This window comes from Gossypium arboreum, chromosome 1, assembly GCF_025698485.1.
Source record: "Gossypium arboreum isolate Shixiya-1 chromosome 1, ASM2569848v2, whole genome shotgun sequence".
NCBI lineage: Eukaryota > Viridiplantae > Streptophyta > Magnoliopsida > Malvales > Malvaceae > Gossypium > Gossypium arboreum.
Window position 1 is genome coordinate 4,062,985 of NC_069070.1, and position 27,798 is coordinate 4,090,782.

The 27,798-nt window shown below is 34.5% G+C and overlaps 2 protein-coding genes and 1 long non-coding RNA gene across 8 annotated transcripts; 1 reads left to right on the forward strand and 2 right to left on the reverse strand.

Moving 5' to 3' along the window:
• Positions 1–364: 364 nt before the first annotated feature.
• On the reverse strand, positions 365–1,235 carry LOC128290071 (uncharacterized). Its single transcript, XR_008279719.1, has 2 exons — positions 1,035–1,235; positions 365–639 (listed from the first exon to the last, which is right to left on the reverse strand). It is a non-coding gene; the product is annotated as an uncharacterized LOC128290071 (long non-coding RNA).
• Positions 1,236–5,661: 4,426 nt separating this feature from the next.
• LOC108482863 (uncharacterized) lies at positions 5,662–6,774 on the forward strand. The gene is made up of 4 exons (XM_017785949.2): positions 5,662–5,864; positions 5,960–6,245; positions 6,322–6,399; positions 6,491–6,774. The coding sequence occupies exons 1-4, from the start codon at positions 5,662–5,664 to the stop codon at positions 6,545–6,547; spliced, it is 624 nt and encodes a 207-aa protein (XP_017641438.1). The 3' UTR covers positions 6,548–6,774.
• A 263-nt stretch (positions 6,775–7,037) lies between these two features.
• LOC108482862 (calpain-type cysteine protease DEK1) lies at positions 7,038–27,144 on the reverse strand. Of its 6 annotated transcripts, none has more exons than XM_017785948.2 (32): positions 26,814–27,144; positions 26,548–26,682; positions 25,846–26,096; positions 24,117–24,299; positions 23,840–23,975; positions 23,039–23,169; positions 22,814–22,928; positions 21,704–22,709; positions 21,426–21,536; positions 20,241–20,299; positions 18,306–18,468; positions 15,744–16,017; positions 15,452–15,602; positions 15,211–15,322; positions 14,952–15,117; positions 14,753–14,823; positions 14,574–14,665; positions 14,254–14,416; positions 14,038–14,109; positions 13,220–13,597; positions 13,022–13,137; positions 12,624–12,921; positions 11,385–11,704; positions 10,793–11,144; positions 10,397–10,717; positions 10,199–10,300; positions 9,939–10,067; positions 8,776–9,156; positions 8,540–8,677; positions 8,182–8,418; positions 7,648–8,094; positions 7,038–7,534 (listed from the first exon to the last, which is right to left on the reverse strand). In XM_017785948.2, exons 2-31 carry the CDS (start codon positions 26,664–26,666, stop codon positions 7,789–7,791), a joined length of 6,453 nt encoding a protein of 2,150 aa, XP_017641437.1. In that variant the 5' UTR covers positions 26,667–26,682; positions 26,814–27,144; the 3' UTR covers positions 7,038–7,534; positions 7,648–7,788. The 6 variants fall into 6 exon arrangements, with proteins under 6 accessions (XP_017641437.1, XP_052882372.1, XP_052882370.1 ...); XM_053026412.1 differs by having other exon boundaries at positions 7,038–7,537; positions 7,652–8,094; positions 26,810–27,144; XM_053026410.1 differs by having other exon boundaries at positions 26,810–27,144.
• Positions 27,145–27,798: the final 654 nt, after the last annotated feature.

The window sequence follows — 27,798 nt, forward strand, 5'->3', positions numbered from 1 at the left end:
GCAGTGAAACAGATTCAAGCCACCAAGCCTTAATCCCTTAAGCAGAAGGGTAATAGGCTGAAAATTACACATCTTGCCTCTCTGGAGTTGCGGTGGAGCTGATCGAATTAGTGAATCTTATCTCTCTAAAGTTGCAATAGAGCAGATTAAAGCCATTACCATCTCCTTGAAATTACATTGGAGCAAACCATAGAATTAATTCCAATACCCCTAAAGATGCAGTGGGATGGAGCAAGGCTATTAGAAGAAAAGAAGCACCAAGAAGCCAAGATCCAGTTAGACTTGGCAAAATTGGCTATTTTAAGGTCTTTGCTCCACTCTCATTACACGAGAATGAGCAAAGAGGGGCAGCTGTAATAGCCAATTTTGGCCTAAAAAGAACCCAAACCAAATAAACAAAAAATAGTCCAATACATGGCCCAAAATTAAAACAAAACCTAATTAAAACCCAATACCCAGATTTTAGCCCAAAATAAACCCAATAGGCCTAAAACTAACCCTAGCCCAACTACCCAAATTGTTTCAGCAACCCTAGCCTCTTTCTTCAGCCGCCGCTCACCCCACACATGCCAACCACCGCGCGTGCCACCTCGGTCACCACACCCCTGAACATCGCCTCTTCCACGCGTCGCATAGTACCTGCAATGAAAGCAAATACAAAGACAAAAGGAAGCATGCGAATGATGGGGAAAAAGATAAACAAAAGAGCAAATGACAAAAATGGAACCAAAACAGTAGAAGAAATATAAAATATTGTACTCCGTTCGGTTATAAGAGCAGGAAAAATGAAAGCAAAAGGGAGGATTTTTGATATTTCAAAAGAGAAAAACGATTGTAAATAGGGTTTTTTTTTTTGAATACAAAAAAAACACTGTAATACGGGCAAATCCGAAAAATCAAAAAAGCAAAATAGAAAGAAAAGGTTTCGTTTTAATCTTTTGCCTCTTCATTTTCTTGTTTTTCTTTTCATTTTCCTATAAATCTATTTTAAATAAAAATATGAAAACAAAAGGAAGAAGAAAAGAAAAACTTACCTGAATCGCCTCACGGTCACGTCGCCGGAGTCTCCTTCTCTATCTCCGAAACCGAGCCCAAAAGAGAATAAAAGGAAAACATTATTCTTCCAATTGTAGGCTAAGGATGCCTGGCTTTCGAATGAGGGATAAAGAATGGGGGTTAGGGATTTGTTTTGATTTTTGTAGAAAATGGCAGATGGCCATTCAAGTGATTTTTTTAGTCTTAATAACTAGTGAAACGCGTCACAACCCCCAGGATAAGCATATTTCTGCTTTTGGGATAAATATTGCAAATGGTCCTTCCACTCTTTTGATCTGCTTCGATTGACCCCTCTTTTTGTCCCTTCTTTTTCTTTTAATTTGGGCTCAGAACTCTGCTGGTATCCCATTTTAGTCCCACATAAAACATGGCATTTAAGAGCATAGGGATATTTTCCTTTCAAACCCTCTGTTTCACTTGCGCATTACAGTTTGGCCCCCTGCTTCATTATATTTTTTTTCGTTCTTTAAATTCCTTTAAACTTTTAGTCAAGCCTTTTTATTTTATGTATTTGTCCATTTATTTACTTATTTGATTAGTTATTCATTATTCTTTTATTTTATTTGTTTAAACATTTACTTTCTTATTCATATATTGTCATTTTATTTATTTTTAATCCTTGCATATATTTATTTACTATGTTCTATTTTATTTATGCTTCTATTATTATTATTGCCTTATAATCTACTATTTTATTATCGCCTATTAGTTAACTTATCGCTTTTTTTGTATATTAAAGAAAAATATATTAGATTGTATATATATATATATAATTATTTTTTAAAAAAAATCTGTTATCATTATTATTATTATTATTATTATTATTATTATTATTATTATAATTGTTGTTGTTATTGTATCTCCTTTTTGTATTTATTTTTCAACTATTTTTACAATATATTCATTTCGTTTTATCATTTTACTTCTTATTATTTTATATCTTTTATATAGATTTAAAACTTTTGATTTTCATTATACTATTAATATCATTGTCACTATTATTGATACTACTGTTCTTTTTATATCATACTATTTTATTTCCTCACCTATTTTTAATAATTCAAGTTGATTTACTTGTATTCTCTCATGTACTTTTATGTTCTACTATTATTACTATTATTATCATCATATTATTAAACTAAATAATTTTATATTGTTATTATTACATGATATATTTTATTTTCGTATTATTATATTATAACGCCTCTTTATTATTATTACTATTGTATTATTACTATTATTATTATTATATTTTCCTTTTTATTTACTTATATGTTATTATTTTTACATTAACTAATTTAATATATATGTATTTTAGCACATTTATTTTATTTATACATCATTTACTCTTATTATTATTATTTCATCATCTATTTTATTTATAGTTTTCTTTTTTTAAAAAAATAATTTCAAACATTTAGCTTATTTATTATTTCTCTTTGTTATTATTCGTTTGACGCATTTATTTTATCTTCGTTTTATCATCATCATTCCCATTTGTGTTTATGTTTACCTGTTATGATTATCAATTTTTATTTGTTATGCATTCTTTATTATCTCGTTTCATTACTGAATTTAGGTTTTATGTAATCGATAGTAATTCTTTCACAAAAGTAAATATTCCGTATTTGGTAATCCGACTTTTCTCATTTAACCTAAATAACGAAATATTTTTTAATCATATCTGAGTTTTAAATAAAATGCTTACTCTCGAGACTTGAGGTGTTGTGTCCTAACTCACTTGGATATGACATCTTATTACCTCGAGATAAGATTTTTTTTTGCAAATAAAGGTAATGTTCGGTGTTCGAAATTAGAGGAAGCGTGCCTAACTTCTGGGTTTGATTTTCCTAGTTCACCCTAAATAACCGAACATCCTTTTTAAAAAGGGGGTTAAAATACATGAATTTTATATAAAAGGCAAGCTCGCTCTCGAAAATTCAAGATGTCGTGTCCTAACTTACTGGATGTGACATTTCATATTTTGAGACGAGAAGGTCCTTAACACTTGAGCTTTTTTTATAAAGAAGGATCGTATTTCAAAAGTCTTTCAAGTTTTCAATCTTTGACATTAAGACACTAATTAATCAACTAGGTACCAATTTTGGGCGTATCGAGGGTGCTAACCCTTCCTTGTGCGTAACCGACTCCCGAACTCATTTTCTAATTTTTCGTAGACCAAAAAATTTTTCGTTTTAGTAAATCTTAACCTTTATTAAAATGATTAATTTAAGGTGACCCGATCACACTTCATCAAAAAGGATTGGTGGCGACTTCTGTTCTTTCGTTTTCAAATCTAAGTCGATCCCAGTTCCGTTTTTCAAAAAAAATGGTTACGACACTCTTTTCTAAAACTTAACTAAAATCCAGATTAAAACATTGTTGATTGATGAAGATATCATTTAAAATCAAACTTACCAACCTTAGATTGATGGAATTCAACCAAAGATTGAGAGAACTTTGAGAGAGAAATGGAGAGAATTTCTCTAGGTTGATTTCGACTAATGTGCATAAAATGGAGAGTAAAAAAATAAGTTATAATGTCTTATTTGGTCCTCTAACTTTATAAAAAAATTAGTTTAATCATTTATTTTTTTTTTCTTTTAACCCTTGAATTTATATTTTTTTTGTCAAATTAACCTCAAATGGACGAAAAAGTTAGTAGTCGTTAACTTTGTTTATGTGGCATCTATGTGTATGCTACATCAAACAATTATTTTTAAATTAAAAAATATTTTAAAAATTCCAAAAATAGGAAATTAAAACTATTTTAAATTTTTGTAAAATAAATAATATTATAATTTTTAAAATAAATATATTATAAAATTATATGTTTAATTATTTTCATCTTTTTCAAAGATTTGTTTTCTTCTAAATATTAAATAAAAATAAAGCATTAAAAATTACTCATTTTTTAAAAATATAAGTTATAATTAAATAATTTATTTTTAATTCTTTCTTTTCCTTTCCGTTACCTTTCTTTCCTCCCTTCTTTATTTTTTTTCTTGTACTTTCTCTTTCACCCATCTTTCTCTCTTCTCCTAACCCTAGCCACTGCCCTTCCAAGGCGCTGCAGACGCCATACGGCCTCCACCAATTGGAAGCCCCCAAAGTGATGCTCCTTGTCTTCCATTCACGTTTCTCAATTTAGATTTCCTCAAACCCAAACTAAAACCTTCAAAATAGCCAATTGGTTATTAATATGTACCAAAAAATCAGATTGGTTATTCATTTCTATTTTTTCTTGGGATTTAATATTTTAGTTGCAATAATCAATGGAAAAGAAAACTTATAGTTTGTATAATGTTAAGAAAATAATTAGCAGAAAAGAAAAAATAAATCATGGAAGAAAATTATAAATTTTAATATAACTTTTGAATTTTAAAAATTAATCTCGGAAGAAATTTATAATTTGTAATATTTTTATGAATTTTAAATAATTGTAATAATTTTTGAAATTTTTATTTTTTTTGGATTTTTACAAAATTTTCAAAATAATTTTAATTGTTTTTAATTATTTTAAAAAATTAATTAACTGTTAACTTTTCTATCCGTGGTTTAATATGACAAAAACCATAAGTTTAAGGGTTGAAAGAGATAAAAATTAAATTGAAGGCTAAAATAAATTTTTTTATAAAGTTGAAGATTAAAAAATAATTGTTCCCTCATCTAAATGTGAGTGATAGGGATTTTGCTATTTTGCTTGTGGTCTAATGACCCTATAAGGCCCTTTCATCATTTTAATCCTAAAATCTAAAGTTAAGACATTTAACCCACTTATTTGATTTTTCTTATGAAATAGTCCATGCCTCTAATCAGTAATAGAAAATGGCAGGCATAATAGTTTTGAAGTGAATTGTGAATATTTAGAAGGCAGGCAAGCAGTTTGGTTAAAGATTGAAACTTGATTTTTTATTTTTTATTTTTTTTTTGAAGCATTACAGCAGTTTTGTTTATAAATAAAAAAACCATTCTCTTCTTCTTGGAAGTTGTAATGGAATACTCACAAACTTTTGGTCTTTGGAGGAGAATGGCATAAGCCATCACTTCCAATTCAGGATATATTGCCCCTTAATTTCTTAAATTTCTTTGGAAGTTGTAATTTCACGTTGCACAAGCTTTCACTTTGCTTTCTCTTCTTCTTTGGCTTCATTTTTATATTTTATAAAAAATATTTTTATTTTATTTTATTTTTTATTTTTTAATAAAAAAGACTGTTTTTAATTATAATTGAATTAATTGAATATGTAAATATAAAAGTACTAAAAAATTTGGGTGAAAAATGAAAAGGATTAGTGAGTAAATGGAAGTGAATTAGGGTTGGGTCGGGTATATGCATGTAGTTTAGGCAAAATAAAAACTTAAAAAGGATATTATTATAAGAAGGCGAAAGGGAAAATAGGGCGTAAGAAGAAGAGAGAAGAGAGAAGAGAGAAGTGAGCGGGTGGGTGGGTGAGTGTTTTGGGGAAGAAAACATAAAAACAAAAGCGCCGTATTTGATTATAGTTTTGGAGTTGAGAGAGAGAGGCAGTCCAGGATGAGAAATCATAAATGCTTTTGCTGAAGCGATACATTGGTTGGCAGATCTTGGGGAGAAGAAAGTGAATGGAAATGCAAGGTGGGAAAATGGAGAAAGATTTCGTGTTGCAATGGGGAAACAGAAAGAGGCTAAGATGTTTCAACAAACTTAAAAAACAGCACCAGCACCAGTTTGGCGACAGCGGCGGCGGCACCTCTACCACGCCGCACTCCTTACCTCTGCCCAACAAGAAGATGGGCTCCTCGCCTGTTGCCAATCGTCTCAAAATGTAAGGAATGGATATTGTTTGTTTGCTTGATTACCCAGAACTAGTTTATTTTTAGTTCAGAAGTGTAATTATAGATCTGGGATTTGGTTTAACAGGAATTCGGATTTGGGAACAAATAAGTCAAGATCGGCATTGACATCTCCGGAGAAGGAAGATAGGTACTATGCAACAAGGGGATCGGGTTCCTTAGTGTTGGAAGACAATAATACCAAGGTTTTGATGGATCACCACCATGTTAAGGAAGATAAAGGGACTGTGTGGCCCAGATTGTTCACCACATTATCTAATAAAGAAAAAGAACAAGATTTCATGGCTATGAAGGGATGTAAGCTTCCTCAAAGGCCAAAGAAAAGGGCAAAGTTGATCCAGAGAAGCATTCTCGTCAGTCAAGTCTTCCCTTCTTTTTCTTTTTTAAATTGCTAAGATTGCTTCTCATTTGTTGGGTTGGGTGGTGTAGTTGGTGAGCCCAGGGACATGGCTATCAGACCTGTGCCAGGAGAGGTATCAAGTCAGGGAGAAGAAAACTTCAAAGAAGGTAACCACTTCTGGCTTTCACACCCCATCTTTCTTTTGCTCTTTAATCAGTATTATAGACGGTGCCCATTTGTTTGCTTTCTGTAATTCAGAAACCAAGAGGATTGAAGGCCATGGGAAGTATGGAAAGTGATTCTGAAAGAGATTGATTGATTGATAAAAATGAATCCACTCAAGTGGTCTGCCTTAGCCTGGGAAGACGATTACTGATATAGCTTTTCCTTTATTTCATTTCTTACATATGGTGCCATTGTTGAAAAGAAACAGCCAAAAAAGATGGGGTTTTCCCTTATGTTTTGCTCTTGTAGCTGGCAAATTGTGATCAAACTTGGAATCAATTACTCCCTTGTAGTTTTATCTAATCCAATTTCTGAAAGCCCTTGTTAGCATTCCCACCTCACGATTGCACTTGCACCAAGGTTAAAGGCAACGCTTGTCGGAACATATCCATTCGATATTTGACAACGGATAAGCATAAAACCATCTAAACAAAAACAAGTCAAGCCAATTTGCATTGAAAATAAATCCCAAAGTATCACGTTCTTACAAACATAATTTCATTTCGAATCAAGGGGATACAAATGGGATTAGCTTCGCTTCCATTTCCCATTCCAACAATTGCTAATTAAAAGCATGAGATCCGTAAAACCAACAAATAATTAGATTAGAATCAAAGGAAGGATGGCACATTAAAGTAATATTATATATAAATAAAAGAGGACTTCAAAACTGCAGCTGAAACTGGAACCTCTTTACAGCTGCTATGCTTTTCTACTTTCCCTAATTACTTGGTAATTATTTTTTCTATTCTTTTCAACTTCATTTATTTACAATAATGGACCTATACTCTTCTCTCACCCACTCACAAATACCTACAAATGTACAGTTGGTTAATAATCAATCAGAATGAGAACCCACCCAATCTCATCCATTCTCCACCAGGAAAATACAAAGCTCTATCAAGTCATATCCAAGCTCCACTCCTTGTGTCCAAATCAAAGGAATTCAGGTTCGTACAGGAATCACATCTTCCAGATTGAGAATGAACATTAAGCTTTCGGTGATTGATACTCAACTCGAATCAACTGCTAACTCCTTGGCCATCCTTGCAGCTGGGAGCCCCGTGGCACTTTTAACTGCTACACAAGACACTTCAGTATAAGTTTTGCTTCTTTTGAGACCGACTTCCATCCACACACACACAAAAAAGCACTGTTCCCCAAAAATCCAAAAACAAGTGTTGAATTACCTACTATCTTCCGCCTGATTTGGTCCAATGAGACCTGCCCCACAGGTGCACACAGGTTCCGGACAACCCAAGCACCCAAAAGTTTTACCAGCACGCCCTCAGCCAGAAAGACAAGCAGACTGGAGAATCCACCACTGCTAACTACAAAGGTTCCAAGACTACAGATGCTTTTGTGAATACAGAAAGGACAAATGGTGCTTCTTCCCCGGGATGTATGGTTGTAGGCACTATTGTGTAACCCTTTGGTTCAGGCTCTAAAACCATTTCACAAGATATTTCTCGAGAATTAACATAATCTGTACCACCAACTGATTCATGTAGGTAAATGTTGTAAGCAGCACGACGACCACGGGTTTTGAGGATCCTCATTCCAATGTAGAACATCTGTGAATCATGACTAGATTGATAATTTCTAAAACCAGCTGCCGTTCTTGAGAAGCTAACACCCTGAACAGTTAATGCCACTAGAAATCAGAAATTTCTTGCAAGTAGAGAAGAGGTAATAAACTCAATGAAGATTCATGCATTGCATACCTGAGTTAAGGTGATGAATACATGAATTGGATATGAAGCATCTGGACCACTTGCCCTCAATCTGAATTGGGGATTTTGATGCCATGAATTATAATCTTGACAACCACCAGCACTGTAACCACGCCATTGTCCATGAACAGAATATCGCATCTCAGGAGGGTAGACTCGACATACATAAATCGATCTGAAGTGAATTTGAAAATCTTGCCATGACATCCAGAATATACCGTCTTTTGACTGTTCAAAAGGAAACAAATAAGTCATAAAATGAAACCCATTTGAAAAAGAAAAAAAACACTAGGTTTAGATAAATGCATTTATCCAATAATTCATGCCAAAGTAAGCAAAAGGTGCCTACCTGTGAAACATGCTTCAGCTTGTGCCTCATCCTATCTGTCCATTCTGAAGATGAATCAGACCAGGGACCATTCCATTCAACTTCATTTGCCCAAGGGTTTCGAATTTGAACAAGTTTGTGCCCATCCACCTCTCTTACCTGGATAAGAAATTAATAAGATTGATAACCTGTTCCAACATTTCTTTAACAGTTACTATCATATGCAGAGCAAATTCAGAGGCTGCATTCCAGTATACCTGCAGTAATGAGTATGCGTGTCCTTGCACAATGCCACTGGAAGAAATGTGCACATCAGAGCCTGATGGACTTCCAGCACCAAGAAGAAATCCTTCTTGTTTAAACCGCAACAATTGAGACCATAGTCTACCACTGGCAAGGTCTATCTGGGCCTGGGGACTTCTCATGTCAATCTCCTCCCCAGCACCTCCAGTAAGATCAACAAGTGCATCCTGAACGAGACCACCTTCTAGTGCCTCATAAGAACCATGCAGTTTTGCATATGCCTTCTCCAATATAGAAACCCATAGTTCATTACCCTTCCTGCTGGTAGCAAATGCTGGCTTGCCGGGAGATTCACATGGAATCCAATCATCAACAACAACAGGGACCCACTCACCCTGTAGAGTGTTCATAACCAGTGTATGCCAAGGATCAACATGCTAATTATATGTTGACAAGAAATATCAATACTATAAAACAAAAATCAGTAGCAACTAAATCAAAAAACCACAGGCAGCACTAAGAATCCAATAGTGTATAAGATCAGGTCAAATGTCAGGTAATTATACCAGAAAGAGATTGAAATTTCTTTCTACATGCAGAATGAAATAAGCTGATTGAAGGGTCAGCTTACTCAAGAATTTATTTTGCTACACCTGTATTTACTGGACATGATAGTAATACTTCATAGATCTAGGGTTGTATTTGGTTGAAGCAATCACCCTTCCTGAAACTCCTAAGGAACCCTAGGTGTGACAGTATTCTTTCTTCTTGGTTGTTTGATACATGGAAAGAACCCTAGGTGTGACCCTTGGCATTCTTTCTTCTTGGTTCATTGATACATGGAAGAAACCTTTAAGTGTCAAGCTTAGGTTTCTTTTCTTTCTGCTTCCTTTTTATCTTATTCAGTTTCCTTCTCAGATCAGATTATTGCTTTAAAATCCTAGGCCCTTAAGCTGTCCTGCTTCAAGGACATTTGAAAATGGAATTAAAACCAATTGTGCCGGAGTGACACCCCAGTTCCTTTACCGTCTGAGTCTGACAGGGTTGCCAATAAAGCCGGAGAAATTTAATGCTTTGAAAGACGGAATCCCAATAGTTTTCCTTCAATTTCCAGCTACTCGTGCATTACAAGCTGTGCACAAATTCAATAACAAAATATGACCAACTAGAACATTACCTGAATACAGAAGCGAACGGTGTAGATTCCCTCCTCATTGTACTCTGGAGTAATTATCACTTCAGATATTTGCGAAACCTCCGTCAAAACAGCGACAGCACTCAAAAACCAACAATCGCCCAATCGACCCTATTAAATTGGCAGGCAAAGACAAATTACAAAGAGCTGAACCACTAAGTTAACTCTACAACAGAAATTCAGCAGAAAATGATGGGACAAAAGACAACATTATGGAAATATAAGGTCATAAAAGAGTAAACCTGACAAACATCAGAAGGATTTGCAGCCCCAGAAAATAAGCATGGATGAGAATCCAGATGACCTTTAACAATTTCAGTAGGTCTCATCCACTCCGAAACAACCTAGGTTAGAAAGCAAAGACAAGGTGATAATAATAATAATAACAATAATAATGAAAACAACAAGAAGAAACACCAATGGATTAGTGAGGAAAGTACCTGCAACTTTGAAGGAGGATTCCTTGGATCTATAAAAAGTGACTGATCATTTGGAGGGAACTCATTGTCAGTAAAATGCATTTCACCTCGAGCAGAGAGGGCTTCTTTGACAGCCAACTCAACAGAAAGCATCCGCTGATTAATTTCTTCTTGTGTTTCAATCCTTGGCTTCCTATACCTTCTCGCAAAAGAATCCACATGAACAACAAAACCTTCACGTTCTGACCTCCTTTTCCTACCACTTGAATACTGACCATCCCAATCTACATCATCTCTATCATATAGGTCAACATCAGCAGGGTCACTATCCCACTCATCAACCTGAAGAAATAATAAACAGGTTTAAGTTACATATATTTTGCTCAGATACAGAATTTTAACACACTAGAACCATACCCTTGGGGGTGAATCTGCCCAATGCCAGTTGTCCTCTGGGAAATCAATCAAGTTAAACTCGGTTGAGCAAATAGAAGTATGAAGAGAAGCAACCTCATCTTCATTTAAGCACCTTCCCCAGAGGAAAACATCCATTATATGCATCTTAGACTCTGCTCCTTCGCTGTCAGATCTCCCAAATGCATCCATATCAATAGGAGGCCTAACACCAACCCAAACCTCAGTCCCTTGTTCCCAAATGCTAGTACCCACAAACAAAGGTAAGCTAGTTTGATAGCCATCAAAACCACCATCTAAATAACAAGTTGCCTCCCCTATATCAGCATCAATGGTCATTGTCACAGTATGCCACCTGTAAAGCAATCACAATCCAGCTAAACTTGAATGCCAAAGGGGAAATACTTAGGCAGTAGATGAAAGCACAGGTAAAGAGCAAAATATTTTCCCAACTCCACACCCTTTTTAAAGACAAATGTGATAGCATAAATGAAAAATAAATCCATATATATAAGGATCATAATGTATTGAGCAAGAAAGTTTGGAGCGAAAAAACAGATCAGAAATTTTTTCTACTAAAAGAAAAATCTCAAACCTTCCATCAGCAATACTTGTCGCACTGATGCTCCACTCCTTTGCAACAGTTGTCTGTCTGTCACCCTTAGTAATCAATCTAAGTCCAACTTGTCCAGCCTCAATACCTTGTTCAGAACCCGCCACCAAAATTTCCCAGCAGACCTTTTTCTGGAATTCAGTCCCTAACAGACAAACAGGACCAGATTCCGGTTGGATCATTACTGCAACAGAAAAGCTGACCTTTTGACTTTGACACATGCTTGGATCAATTTGACCACAGTGTCTGCCACTTGTTGTAGGCTCATCATCAAGAATGCAAACAGCACCAGATAGTCCCGTCTGTCAATAACATTTATGTTTTTACAAAAATAAGAAATAATTATATCCAAAAGCAAGGATCTCAATGGTACCATTACTAATGATACATTACAAAACCAGTATAACACAAAGTAAGGAAAAGTACAGTAGGCACCTTCTTAATAATTTTGTAATTATGCCTTTCAAATGAATGAAAATCACAAATTACAGTAGGCACATACACACATGAACTATAGACCTGAAGGTAGAAAGATGGCACCTCACACTATAGTATCATAAAATCTTTAATATCCGGTAATATTAACCGTAAACATTTACCTCAAAAAGTGCATGCTTTAGTACATTTTGAACTGTTCATTTTCTTGAAAAGGAAAACAAAAAAATAAAGTCCAGGAGGAAACAAACATGAGATGTCAGACAATTAGACTTAGTATAGCAATGTTAAAAAGAAGTACAATTTATAACAGATTATTGATTTTCTATTTGATTTTATGAGTACAAAATTGCCTTAGAATAGTATGCATGGCATACAGGACCATGCAAATAAATTTGAACACTAAAACAACAATGTAGAAACAAAAACCAACAAGCTCAAACGTTACCCGCTTACCTTCATTATCATGAAATACATCAGTTGAACATTAAGAACTAATTCTAAGTAGAAGCAAAAAGATTTAATACTTTTACTTATTGTTTTCCCTTTATGGGTAGTAGAAAATTACCAGAGCATAACAAACATGGCAAAAAGCAATCACATTGCTAAACTATTATATTTTAAAATGAACTAACCTAAATATATTTTTGAACTAGGAATTAACAGTTATTAAGTACAAGCATTTCTCAACTACTATTTACTAATGGGAAAGTATTTGTTGCAAACTACCAAGGACCAAATGCTATTTTTAAACATTTCAAAAAGCAAATAACAAGAAAACTCAACCTGAACTGCTCTACGTGCTAATTGAGCTGTACGAATCCTACGCGCAATGCTTGAAACTCTCTCACGTGCAAAAGAATCCTCAAGAACAGAATCACCTCCTACTGCACGCACTGCAGCAGCCATTGCTGCTGCCTCCCGGCTGCCAGCATTAGGAATAGAAGAAATGAGGGAAGCTTCAATCTCCTTCCATTTACGTTCTTCCTTCTCCAGAAGGGCTTTTCTTCTCTCTTTACCTCTCCCCTCCTCTTCACGCCTCTGCATCAAGATTTCCTCTTCCATCTCCTTCTCTCTTATATAACTATAAATCCAAAATGAGAGGATTTTAAAACACAGTAGAAATGTTGGAAAATGGCATCTCGAGTGAAAACAAAATATGAAAAGTGTCACACGGTTGCTACCTTTCCTGGATGATCTCAAACTGTCTACGGTCTTCTGGCATCCATTTCTTGATTTTCTTGGCACTTAGATCCGAGAACCCTATACTGTCAAGGAAAAGGTTCAAGCGCACCTCATCCTGCCACATGGTTATAAAACTATCATTAAATTTTTAAATCATACACCATCACACATGAAAAACACATAAGGGAATGACAAACCTGTACTCGTTCTGCCTTAGCAGTTAAACCAAGCAAGAGCAGTAAATAACCACCAAATTTATCCCACATGTAGACCCATTCAGTATCAATAGCCTCTTCCAAAGCTAAAATTCGTGCATGAGCGCACATTTCTCTTCTATAATCCACATCATTGGTTGGTTCATGCCTAAACCCCCTATGATATCTCATTCTATGGAAGAACGATCCAGCAACTAGTTCCTCATTTCTCAGGCGATCTCTCAATTTCATGACATCGTCTCTAGGAAGCACAAAGTTCCCTCCCTTATCAAGTGTAGCAGCAGGGTCTCCTACCAAAAGAGCTGCTGAACTAGCAGACCTCTGGGGAGCGGAATATGTTCCAGATAAAGCATTTCTTGTCTGCTTGCATACATAACAATAACTTAATCATGAGAAAAGAAAATTTTTTTAAAAAATCATAAAGAAGATTTTCCCGATCAGACTATTCTGATATTAAATGGAAACAATAAAAAAAAGAAAGAACAAATGGAATGGAATGGAATCAGTGATAAAGAGCATCAAAAATAATTAATCCCTTAAGGCAAAAATTCAAGAAAATAAACATTAAGGAAGTTTTATGCACCTACCACCAACAAGGGAGTGGAACAAATACTTTTGGAAAAACAAGAAAATGAAAGTACAAAATCAAACATTAACAACCATTTAGAAAATGGCTACAACTTCATGGAAAAATATATTTAACTTCTCAGAACAGCAGAGCTGAAAATTTCAACAAGAAATAAAAGAAAAAAACATCACTTCGAGATTTGAAGCCTATTTGTAGAAACATCCCCACATACCTTAGTAGCAGATCTAGAAATTGCTTGGACAACAGTATCTTTGCTGAGAAAATGAACTGCATCTTCCATCATCTGGTAGAAATAACAAATGACATAAAGTTAACATGCATGTCAATTTAAAGAGAAAAATCGAAACTTCTTTCAAGCAACATGCCCAAAAAGTGTAGCTCCAAGTTGCAATGGCAAGCACATTGACAGATTAGACAGGACTCACACCTTCAGAGTTAAGCATGGACGAGAAACAGCAAAGCCGAAGGCTACAACAAGGGTTACAGCAGATACAGCAGCACCAGCATATGGTGGATAGATTGTCAAGCTAGCTACAACACCCCATCCTTCAGTTGCAAGTGCAATTCCATACAGGACAAGAAATGCGGCACTATAGGCAACAGATTGCCAAAATTTCATGTCAATGCATGACTAAACATTTAGATTCATCATAGAAGCTAACAATACCAAAACCATATAATAAATAAACAAATGTGATTGAAGATAAATTGGAAATCTATCAGACAGAATATTCTATCTTAACAAACCTGACATTCTTTCCACAATCTGCATGAGCATCATAAACATATACAGGAAGCACTCGTGGAGAATAAACAACAATTGGAGGTGAAAGAAGAACCTACAGAGAAGGAGCATTTTTGTTGAACAAATGAAGTAGAAAGAGAATAATACAAACATTCTATCAAGATAATAGAATATAGCTCACCGTCAGAGCTCTCCCAGCAAGCAGAAACAGAAAAGAAAAATAACCAACAGATGCTCCAATAAAAGGTTTATCTGAAATAAAGATAAGATGTAATGATACCAATAGCATGAGTTACATAAAGTTATGCATCAAAACGACATAAGATTTTCACAAATAAAACACCAAAAAGTAAAATAGGTAGAAGGGTGGTTATGTTCACCTTGAAACCAACCAACAAAAAAGGCTGCCAAACCCAAAAGAAAAGAAAGGAAGCAAACCAAGAACATTTGAGTCCTTGTTAAATAGAAATTGTTTGATGCCCAGTGGTGGATAACCCCAATAGCTAGAACAATCAAGAGAAGTAATAACAGAAATGCTGCCCCAATCTGTTTGTGACTCAAGAAAGACAACAGATTAGATAGGGAAATAGCTATAAAAGAGTAAGCTAAATCAAGGACACTCAAATAAGCCTCACTTACTGTCCATGGCTTAATTACAACAATAACAGCTGAAATTGCAGCAAGCAGAAGAAGAAGACCAATAGTAACAAATACATATACACCACGAGAAAGTTTCCAACCATCATCTTTCCTGCATAATAACATGAATTGCATAATGAAAAATAATGGTCGACAATAAGTAAAAAACAGATCATGTAAACAATACATCATATTGGGATTTAAGCATTCATTATTTGCTAAATTCAGGAAGACTACAAACCATTTAAGTAATCCAGAGCAAAGAGATAGCAGTGCTGGAATGCACACCAGTGGAAGAAAGGCAGCAAGAAAATCACCAGCTGTAGGAACCTGGTCATCCCTAGACTTCACAATTTTCAAATAGGAGGCACCACAAAATGCGACGAGTACAACTAACAAAACAGCAGCAGAAAAAAGTAAGATCGAATTACATAGCCTCTAGAAATGGATGAAATACTTCTTTACTGGACACAAACAAAAACAGCTTCAATTGATGAGCTAAAAGTAGAGAGTATAAAATAAAGAAAATGTACCTGAGAAAATACTGACACATATAGCAGAGGAGAGAGAGAACCGGTATGTTGCAAACCATGAAACGATGGGAAGCACACCAGTAACTGCTAAAGCAACTGCAGATGCCATTGCCCAACCAAGGTAAGCAGATGATGCATAAGGAGAGGTAAAGTTATTCTGTTCACCAGTCAATCCCTTGTATCTTAAATCATCTAGAGGCTTCACAGACACTATTGCACCCAGTGCCAGTACAGAACCAGCGAATACTGCTATGCAAAGAGTAAGAACAACAACCTGACAACGACAACAATGAATGTTACAACAGAACAGAAAATAAAATACTGGGAATTACTGCCAGAGAGCAAAAAGATGTGTAACTAGAATACTGAAGGAGTAAGCAATCACATCTTTTTCAACAGAAGACTTCTTAAAAGAAAAAAGAGATAAAAATTAGCAACACAGAAACTACATAATGTTTCTTCACATGAGCACAGCCTAAACGAAACTAACAACAAAAACTTAAAAAGGATACCTTCTTGGCCATACTTTAGCATGAAAATACAAATAGAGATTGATCAATTTAGTAAGAAAGCTTCAAAAAGGGTCAAGAAAAAAGCAGAACAAAATCTAAGGAACTATGGCACAAAAAGTAAATGATGTACTCTTGTCTTGCCAAGTACGTTCTGAACATTGAACTTCAAAAGGGAGTGAAAGACAAAAAGGCAGAAGTTTCTATTTTTATCTCTTTAAATCTTGGGTAACAAAGGAAAAATCTACATTATGTGTAAATGAAAATGCTTAGAAAAATCTGGGAAAGTAATTTTTATATGAAAAAGTTCCTTTTTATACTCTTTTCTTTTTATTATTTATTATTTTGGATATTACAGGAAGCACTTTAAATTTTTCTTTTAATAAAATTTGTTTAGATAACAATTTTTAAGCAAAATTATATAACAAATTATTACGTAATAAATCTCCCCCCAATGAGCATAAATCCAAAATGCACGCAGGTACACATCATGAACTCAAGTCAATGAAGTTTCAACTATGCAAAGTGCTAAAAAAATCAGCTCTAATGCCAGTCTGATAAAGCAGTCTTCTAAATTGCACGTCATTCCTATATTTAATGCATGATCTATTTTCCTTTTAGGGAACTATTAATGATCATGTTCATCAATTTCCACAGGAAGTTACTGAAGGCTGCACTAGATGTTAAGTAAAGGCTATAGAGAGAGGAAATTTTTGGAGATTGGATCAACCCGCTTGTGACCATAATAGATTGAAGAAGATGAATTGAGAAGGCTGGCTTCAGAAATCTAAGTTGAAGCTGCTAACACTTAAGTAATGAGAGACTTTTGTCAACCTGAGGAAATTGATGCTACATATCTAATTATATACTATTTCATGTTAGATATTTAATTATAAGTATTTCTATTTTTGACCATATAACTAGTGGATTTATTTGTGTCCAAGGGCTAAAGATTAATAGCTGCTGTAGTCCAGTATGAATAATCTTTTCAACACATTAGGCTGCCATATTATATTCAGTTATCATTCAGTAGTCTAGAACCCTAAAACATAAAATACTGCTCTTGTTCCAACCCTAAACTATATTAAGTTAATTATTATCCATTCTTTTCTGTTAGTTATTTAGTTATATGTTCAACAATTATATTTATATTAAGTGATTATATAACTAGCATGTGAACACTTAATGACTTTGAAATGCAAGCAGGCTTTTTTGCATCCAAGAGCTAGGATTAAAAGCTTCTGTAACCCTAGTATAAGCAGCATTTTCAAGACACTAAGCAGCATTATATTAGTTGTTCGAATTTAAAAATTCAGTCTAGTTGTTAACACCATTAAAATCCATCTCTTAAATTCGCTGATGTGACATTTTAAAATTACAAAAGAAATACTCAATAACCATGTGACAGAAAAATGACATTGTAATTAACAATTATTATAGTTCATGTTAGAATCTTAATTAGAATAAAGTATTTAGACCAACTAATATGTTATAAAAGTTGAGGTACCAAATTATATAAAAAATTAACGTATATGGATTAACTCTCAAATTTAACTGCAGTATAGGGACCAAAACTGAAACTTGACTACTGTTATTATAATCTAAAAAAAGTAGGGGGATCAAAATTGAAATTTTACCATTATCTTATAATTGCAAAAGAACAGGGTACATGCGCTATACATAGTGTTCCTATCCCAACTTCAATTGTACATCAATTTTTTCCTTTTACTCTGGTTTTCAGCAACCATTTTGATTTTCTTTCATTGTTTCTGTTTGCACTACTTGAGGTCCTATCCCATTAAAGTTTAAAACTTTTCTTAATATATATTTCCCCTAACAATTGCACCAAAATAATTACAAGCAGAAAACCAATAGATTGATCGTATGCCAAAAGCTAAAAATCTAGTCATATAAACTGTGAAAGAATAACAGAGCCAATCCATAAAATGAAAGATCCTGAAGGCAAGTTGAAAGATGCTTGATGACTCTGAATTAAGGAGGAGCACTAAAACAATGTTGCTGGCAGGAAATAAAGATAAGTGGCAGAACAAACCTCCTTTGTCCCAAAATGTCGATGATTTCTGGCAAAACCTGCACACTGAACTTGCGGAACCCAAAATTGGTAGCCATTGCGGATCCATATAGGAATTGCAACAGAGAGACAGGCTACAATGAGAGGCACTGTCAAGGACAATCCAAGAAGCACTGATGACTTGCTGCAGAAAGAACACAGATATTAGTGCATGACAGGCAATTAACCTGGCACCAGTCATAATTGAAGCAATAGCATAAAAGAAATTGTTAATAACCAATAGTGAAAAAGGGATGATAACAACGAAGGGAACATTCTTAACAAGTATGTTGATTATATAATAGAGGTGTTAAACAATGAGCTAGGATATCCAGTTAATCAATTTTGTATCCAGTTAATCAATTTTGTATTAACCTCAAAAATTAACTACGGAACCATAAGAGATATTTCCATCAACAGGAAGGGGATCAAAAACATTAATTTATATTTATATTACCCATCACTTAAACCAGTGCAGGGAAAAAACAAAACTCTGTAAGGTACATGAAAGACATATCTCTGGCAAAGCTAAAGATCCATTCATTTGTTACTTTGGGTACTTGCCTCTTTCCCTTCCAAAAGTAAAAAGTAATATTTGCAGTCAAATAAAAAAAACAAACAATAATTTGAAGGGTTACGGATAAAACATGATTTAAATAACAAAAAATACATGACTCTTCTTTTATCTAGACGAACCAGTGTTGACAAGGCCATGAAGTGTTGCTTTCGGTAGTCTCTTCAAGGCACAAAAATATTTGCATGAAGAAAGTAAGGCTCAATAAGTATACGTGTCTGTTATCTGTACATGCCTAGAGTATGTGTGTGTGCAATAAGCTTAAGATACATAATTCTGATAACTCCAAAGAGTGGTCTAGTTTATCTTACAAAACATGTAAAATTGCCTTGTTTTTCCTTGACCAATATGCATGGTTTCCTTATGGTCCAGAACTTGTCAAATACTCAAAAATTGAGAAGTAGAGTTTGATATAAAGGTATAGCTCATTACAAAATTAAACAAATCATAGAGAACTTCAATCACGCAAACTTCTTTGTGCCTGCCACCTTATAAACAAACATGCCTAAGCACACCATGAATGCACCTTATCAAAAGTGCTTCACCTGAAAGGGTTTAAGGTGTTTTTGCTATATAGTGCGAAAGTGTGTAGCCCTAGGCACACCTAGAAACAAACCTTGACAACAATGAAACTAATAACTATTTTTCTTAAAATTGCTGTTACATTCTAACTATTTGTCCACTTTAATTAAAACTTCGATTTTAGCCGTTTTCTTGTACTTTATAATAAAAAATCAAGAAGCAAATATGACAAAGCAAGTAGAAAAAGGTATCAACTGAATGGAGCTTTCATAACACAATGAACTAAAAATACAAAACTAGGGGTTGACTAACCTACCAATGACAGAATGAACCAAGGCAAAGCTGTTCAAATACATGACAGGTAATGGTTCTCAGCAAAATATAGACTTGTGACAGCTTAGTATTTCATTTCAACACGTCAGCAAACACAGAAGAATTAAAAATAGAATAGATAAAAGAAGGAACCTAGCACTTGGATGATCCTAAAGAAATTGAAAGATAAATAACCCAGAAGTTTTAAATTACTTGTTGACACTATAGAAACCTTTATGTAGAGAAATTAATTGGAGAAGGAAGAAGATATTGAAGCAGAGAAATTAAAATAAATAAACTTTATATTATTGATAAAAAAGAATCATACATTATATAACAATTCTAGCACATTGCAACTGAATTTGGAACCATAATATAGTCATTCAACTGAATCTAAAAATCTTGAATAAGAAATCAAAGTATTACCATTTCACATTTTTACACTGCAGAAATCACTATTAACTGAAAATTTTGAAACATATTTCATTCATGGATAAAATAGACCATACCTTAGGAAAGAAAGCAGCAGTCCGACAGAAGTGCTGAGCAGCCAAGCAACAAAGCCATACTGGACAAAGAAAAGAAAAAGTGGAGAGGTGGGAGCAAAGCAGACAAGAAAACCATAATAATTAAAAGAGAGAAAGGATTTATGTAAACTAATGGAAGTTAATACTAGAAATGGTAATCCAATATTGGATGTCATTACAAAAATAATGGCCACAGAAACAATGCTAAACACTTAAGCCAAAGGAAAAAAGAGAAAAAAAAAATCTAATATAAATCTGCTACAGAAGAGACTTATTAAAAGGTACGGGGAGAATATTAAATTGAAGGCAGCTGCACCATAAATTTTATTTTTGGTGGCACATGAAAAGTTCCACAATCTTTTGTTTCAAGATTTCATTGATGCCCACTCAAGAAAAGGAGATGCACAAGAAAAATAGAAAAATGCAGCTTGTAACATAACACTCCAGATATATGGCTACCCACCAGTAATGAAGATTTGGTCAGCCATCTAAGTAAGATGTGTAATTACGAATACATTTAGTTATCCTAGAAAAATATAAATAGACTACCAACTATAAGTAATAGGAGATTTCGGGGATAAGGAGCTAACCTGTATGCTTAGCCTCAATGAGAAAGCATGGTCAAATGAAATCATTGTATATGAAAAGTATAAGGCCTACTGGACCAATATTTCCATATAAGCCTTTTCTAGAAATTTCCGTCAATGCTATTGGCAACTCAGGACAAGAAAAGTACTAAATATCCACCTAGGCATTGTCATCTTCTAGAACCACTAAAATGTTCCTTCAAGAGCAAATAGGAGGAAACAGACACTACTCATATTTTAGGAAAACACTAGCAGTATATTTGACACACAAGCAGATTCCAAAAATTCCAACATACAGAACCATAAAAGAAGAGAATGCCTTAATACAAAACAAATAAGCAAAATTATGAAAATAACTACAATCTAAACCTGCATTTTGGAGCCAATAAGTTGCAAAAAGGCCACATTAAAAAGTGAGAAAAATCACAAAAAAATTCCCAAAGGAAACCTCCTTATAATAGAGAATAATAGTGACAAATAAAATTAAGGAAATACTCATATTAGCAATCAAATTCAATCTGAAACCGAACTGTAATTTCATGTAGGAACATCCAGTACAAACTTGAGAAGAGCAGTATACCCTGCGAGGTTTCGGTGTCAAGGGTGTTTCCTCTCCTTGAAGTGAACGAATAAAAGCCATGATTGAACAGACAACAGGAGATAAAAGCAGCACAGCAAAGCCAAATTCAAACTGCAAGAGATACACAGAATCTCCACATCAGCTATGGCAATGATAACCCTAGAGTAACGTCTATTTACAATTACCGAATTGCTATTAAACATATACATCAATCAGGGAACTATCAAGTGGCGTCAAATAAAATAAGCAACATCCCAAGGGAAGAAAGGCCCACTTACTTGCTGATGTGTAGCATTTATAATTTTGATCGTCTTTGGACGAAAAACTGCCACAATGATTGTTTCTATAATAAAGACAAAACTAAACAGTACCCATGCTCGCTCTGGAGTACTTGCTATATGATGCAAAACAAGTCTGGACAACTTCAGCCACTTTTCAAGCCCTTGGAGTCTCAATTCTTCCGACAGAGAGATTTGATTCGGCATAGCATTATCAACACTATTGGAATCAACAATTGTAACATCAGTATTGTCTCGATGATCCCGATCTGCATCCAAGCTACTTCTCTGAAGTAATGCAAGTATAGTTGGATCCAAGCTCTTCTCCTTCAACATCATGGCAAAATTAGGATCCAATCCTTTATCTTGCAATAAACTAGTCAGTTCTCTATCACCATGTCTTGCCCTCCTTTTCAACATTGATGTAATCCTAGGATCACTCAATCTTTCTTGCAATGCAAGAGCTAAATTCAAATCCAACATCTGTTGATTTGCTGAAGTTGATGTACTAGACTCACAACCTTGGCTATCATGACCACTACTGGAGCAAACCATAAGAGAGCTATTGGGATCAATATTTTTCTCCAGCGTTCCCACTTCATTCTCTTGGACAACTGAGTGATGAGAACTGTTATGCATTGCTAAACTTGGTCTTCCACTGTCTACACTCTTATCACTATTTATCCCCTCTTGAATGTATCCAAGGCTATTCCAATTATTAGCATCAGAGCATTGAACCATACTCTGACTACTACCTTCAATGATGTTAGTGGAATGACCTCCTTCAACACTACTACTACGTTTGATACTTGAGCCACAACCATCAGATGAACTAGAAGAACTATTTTGCTCCTTCCTACGAAAACCTTCCCTCAGACGGATCACAGTGCTTTGCAAGGCATCTCTTCGGGCAGCTAACGGGTTTGTAGCTGAAAAATGGCGAGAAACCGCCGCACCTAATAAGACAGATGCTACAACTGCATAGCTAATACAATGCCCCAAGTACCTGAATAAATAAAAAAATTTAAAGACAGAGAAAGAGATCAACTATCTTTAAGCAACAGTAACAAAACCATCACTACAAGAATCATGTGGGAGTTTAGAACAAACCAATAATGCACTCCAAAGCAAATGAGAAAAACCCGTGTAGTTCCAGCAACAAAAAGTGCAACAACACGACTTTTAAGAAGCTGAAACCCATACAAGCATGCTCCCATGTTCCAATCTACAAGACAAAAAAATAAAAGAAACTGAATATGCACGATAGAGATATGATTGTTGTACCAGGAATGTAAACAGCTAAAACTATATTAATACAATAATTTACAACCATACCAAGAATTATAACTGCGGCAGATGTAATAGCCCCAAGCCAATGTGCATCCTTTGCAGTCAGACCATATAGGATAGAGTAGACAAGAAGAACAACAAGGGAGCCAAGGTAAAGAAGTCCAAGATGTGAAGCCCTAAAAAGAAAAAAAAAATCCAAGAAACGCAGTATGGCATGAAAGCAAGTTCTTGCAGAACATGAAGCTTTCCATAAATAGATTGAGAAGAAGGCATAAAAAGATACTAAGATTTGAAACTGAATATAAAATAGACTCTTGAAGCATTCACTTAGTGTACCCAGAAAAATAGTGAAGTCTTGAACAATTACACCATCTATTCCTTAAAATAGAAATGGAGAAAAACCTTGACAAATTGAAACATATAAGCATACTCGGAGGCATAAGCTGCTATGTAAAACATACTTTACTACAGCAAGGTATCTACAAACATTATTTTGAACCATGGACATTCAAGACTATCACTGACATTATATATAACAAGAGATGTTAATCACTCAGTACTCGTACATTAAAACCAGAAACTGCTACCATCTGGCAATATTTCATACAATGCCAAATATGAAGATACAACATATTAGAGGGTGACCCTATTTCCATGCATGTCATTATGTGAGTAAGCAGGTGCCATAAGCATGCAAGTAAAAATGACCAATAAGTATTGAAGGAGCAAAAGGATGGAGAGAAATAGAGACACCCAAGCATCAAAATGAACACAATAAATGAACAGGGTTTACCAACTGAATTTCACACCAGAGTAACAAAAGCAAACACAATAAAATGGTTATACCTACTAAACTCCCGAGGATATAACTCGTTTGGGTCTGGTGGTTCTGGTAAACAAGACACAGGACCCATTTCTATACTATCAGAGTATGCAAATTTATAAGCCCTCCGGACATACTCGTCCACATCCAAGCCATTTCCTACATAAGATGTTGAAAGGGAATGTCAATGTACAATCATTTATAAGTTTGGTCCTGATAATAGGGAAAAAAACCATCAATGTGTAACGAAGAAATGAAATGACTCATTAGGAATCAGGATAGCACTAGAGCAAAAATTACCATTGAAGACCATGCGGCATATAAAGAGCATATTGATTGCTAAGGCAATTGCTGATACACCAAAGAAAAAACCAGAAGGAGAATATCGCTCAGACGCACTGGAACCAGCTGTGACATAAACAGCACAAAGTTCATATGCACAAAGCAGAGCAACAGCCAGCAGAAGCAGAAAAGCAACGGCCCCTATGACAGCAGAAACAAGAACAGTATGAGATAAAGGGAAAAAAATCACTAATAGAAAGATATCACAGAAGATAATTAAAATAAAATCAAGAACACCTATAAACAAAACATAGTATCCTTTAACATCAAAACATCAACAAAGAATTCCAACACCTCTTTCCTCAAAAATGTTGCTTACGGTAGATACTCTCTTCCACCATTTCTCCTCCTAATAAACTACAATAATTTTGTTTTTCCCAGACCCATTGCAAGCTTTTTTTATTTTACCTTCTACCAGAAATAGATACTTATAACATCATTGTTCAGTTAGTGTCCTTTTGGTCCAATCAGAACTAAGTCAACAAGAATGAGAAAACAATGTTCTCTGAAAATCACTGTTGGAATACACCTATTTTGAAAAGGAAGAAATGCATTTTATCTATTAGAAAAACTTACCCAAGTGGGCATCAGCTTATCATTGCAGTTCTTTTATAATTTCCAGCTTCAGCTAAACTACAGAAGTTCGATTTCAGCTTTACACAAATTAAAAGTTGATGTTGAAAAGACTAAAGCTTCATCATTCTAGAGCATATAAGTAGTTGCTCCTGAACTTGGGCGAAAAGGCACCAAAACATTTTTAGTAGTTTTCTAGTTTAAAATGAAGAACAAGTCCAATGTTGTTTAGATAGCAAACCTCACAGTCAGTGTCAAGTGGAGAATGTATATTTCAAGACAAATCTCCACCTGCTAACAAGATCTTGCATTAAACATAAATGAAAAATTTTTGCTACAACTTCTATTGTTCAATACACCAATAATTGCATACAGTAAAGCTACTCCATCCTAATTAAAACTAAGCTAAGGTTACAGTCCATGATTTTAGTCAGATCAGTCCTTCAATGCCATTAATGCACTCTTTTTCCTTCAATAAATAAGCATTTGGCTGAAATAGTTGAACTGTATACTTATCAGACTCAAAGAAGCCAACTCAAACAGGATTGCAGAAGAGGGATCAAGACAATAAGATAAAAAGGTTAAGAGACAATGCCACAAGGAAAATGGACAACCAAGCAGACCAAACACCCTGTAAAGCTCACAACCACGGGCCAAGAGAAAAGGAAACATTGTGAAACACTTTCTCGGACACTTAAAAATTTGCAGTATAATCTACTTGACCGGTGATTGCCACATTCCTTTCTTTAGGGATATAACATTCTCGAAATATACTTCATCAAAGCCAATATCTTTTCTCAATACTGATTTTGCTCCTAAGGAATTCTATCTCCACTTGTTAGTTCATTTATAATATATTCTTAAAAATCTAGACAGATGGACAGTTTTTTTTTTTTCCTTCAGCAGAGACAGATGAGCACTTAGACTAAATGTAACAAATTACAAAGTCTATCACTAGTGCCAAATAAAGAACCACGACAAGGCTTCAAATAAATTTGAGTTGACTGGAAATAAAATGACTAAAAAAATCTCTGTTCTTCTAAAAGGATATACGTACATCACAAAGTTGAAGGGCAAAAAAAAACAAAAAGAAAGAGGTCATTAAGATGCATACTTGAGCTTTGCCATCGAGTCCTCCACCAAAGCATAATTGAATAGAATGCCAATAATAGAGCAATGCCGGCCATTATTACTGCCAGACCAACAATATCTCTGCCTAATATTATGATTAGCCAGCATCCCCACATGATAAGCACCACAACTGGAGATAAAACAACCGCCCATGCCACTAGAGATAAAAGAGCACATAGCATACCCAGTTGAGGTCCTTGTAAAATACTCGGCCATTTTCGGGCGAAAATCCAACTGAAAAAGAACGAAAACAGTCATTGAAAGAGCACATAGCATAAAAGGGGCTTTACTTGCATATACCAACCAACTTGTGAAGGAGAAAAGTTATAAAAATGACTAATTTTTTTTGTAATAGGTAAGAATTAGTTATTCAAATTTCCAGAAACAATAAAAAAAGTCAGATCATAAACCACATGGTGGCATTCAACCAGCCATACAAGTAAACCACATTAGTAGTAAAGCCAACAAAAAAAATGGTTAATAATAAGCCTCATAGTCAATTTGTCAATTAGAATTAAATGCAATTACAGAAAACATCTCAGTTATGTAGAATTAAAGTCGCAATTCATTCTTAACAATTCACTTGCAAAACCAGAAAACAAACGCAGCTGCATTCAAACGCTGTTATGATGTTAGCAACTATATCAGTAGCAAGATTAAAGGTTGGAAATATTAGATGCAATACCTGTAAATCCGCCATGGGCGCCAATTGACAGCCCAGAGAATGGAAAATGAAGCTAAACCCAAAATTGCAAAAAGGATCCCAGAAATCAAACACGCCAGAGCAACCCCATCCCCTTCCATGGCTTCCTTCTCTCACCTTCAAACAACAAGCAAAAGCCTTCGTTTACATTTCAAACTTATAATTAAAAGAAAAACAGCAGTAAAAAGTTCAGCTATACCTACTTAACCCATATAGAGAACAGTGAAGAAGGAATGAGCTTTACCTACTTAAGTGAAGCAAGGGTAATGGGCAATCGCATGACGGCGAATTTAGGTGAAAGGAGCGAGTTTCGGGCATGAAATTTTGGCTGTTGAGCTAGGGCAATTTAGTCATTTTTGAAGTGAGCTAGGATTGAAACGAAGATGAAGAACCACGACGATGAAGAAGAAAAGAGATAAGGTCTATTAGGGTTTTCTTTTTAGTCTTGTTTGCGAAATTGCTGAAAGATTAAAAAGTTGCAGATGAAGACACAAAAAGAAGGGAAAGAAAAAAAAGAGTAAAGTTTAAAACCCTACAGCTCTCTCCTCTACTCTCCTGTATGTCAACTGTGAACTCTCTCAAGTCAAAAATAAAATTTATTTATTTATTTATTTATTTATTTAATAGAAAACCAAAAGTAAATAATGGGAAAATAAAAACAATCAAAATGATAGGCCAAGCGAATATATTAATCTTTTTTTCTTTTGACGGAAAATATATATTAATCTTATTTCTTTTAATATTATTAGATAATCATACCATTTTTCTATTAATATATCATTATTTTTCATATTTATGAAATTATTTCTCTTAAAGTAATAATTTTAATGTACCAAAAAATATTAATAATTTAAGTTATATTAATAATTTAAGTTTAATATAAATAATACTAATATAATATTAATTCAAAAATTTAACTATAATTTTATATACAAAATGTTGAGGGTAAAAAAGTTCTCACACTATAACACCTACAGAAGTGGTTCTAAAGAGAGGAGCGATGCCAACTAGCAAAGGTGAAACTTCTTCAAAGATAATCTCGAGTGATGGCAACGTTCGAGGTGATCTCGAATAAGATGTCTAGGTTTGCAAATAAATATCCAAAGTCTCAAAGATAATGTTAAGGCGGAACATTTTCAAAGATAAACTTTAGTGATGGTAATGTTTGAGATGATTTCGATATGATAGGTGATATAACGCCCCTAAATATCTGATGTTATAAATAATACTATT

Bases quoted from the DNA above. Each gene is read 5' to 3' on its own strand.
- LOC108482862 (XM_017785948.2), bottom strand. From the start codon at position 26,666: ATGGAAGGGGATGGGGTTGCTCTGGCGTGTTTGATTTCTGGGATCCTT. The intron at 22,710-22,813 runs GTTTGTTCTAAA...TTATTTATTCAG, and splicing joins TGCTTTGGAGTGCATTATTG to GTACTTGGGGCATTGTATTA. The intron at 8,678-8,775 runs GTATACTGGAAT...TTTCTTATCCAG, and splicing joins ACGCATACTCATTACTGCAG to GTAAGAGAGGTGGATGGGCA.
- LOC108482863 (XM_017785949.2), top strand. From the start codon at position 5,662: ATGGAAATGCAAGGTGGGAAAATGGAGAAAGATTTCGTGTTGCAATGG. The intron at 5,865-5,959 runs GTAAGGAATGGA...TTGGTTTAACAG, and splicing joins GTTGCCAATCGTCTCAAAAT to GAATTCGGATTTGGGAACAA. The intron at 6,246-6,321 runs GTCAGTCAAGTC...TGGGTGGTGTAG, and splicing joins TGATCCAGAGAAGCATTCTC to TTGGTGAGCCCAGGGACATG.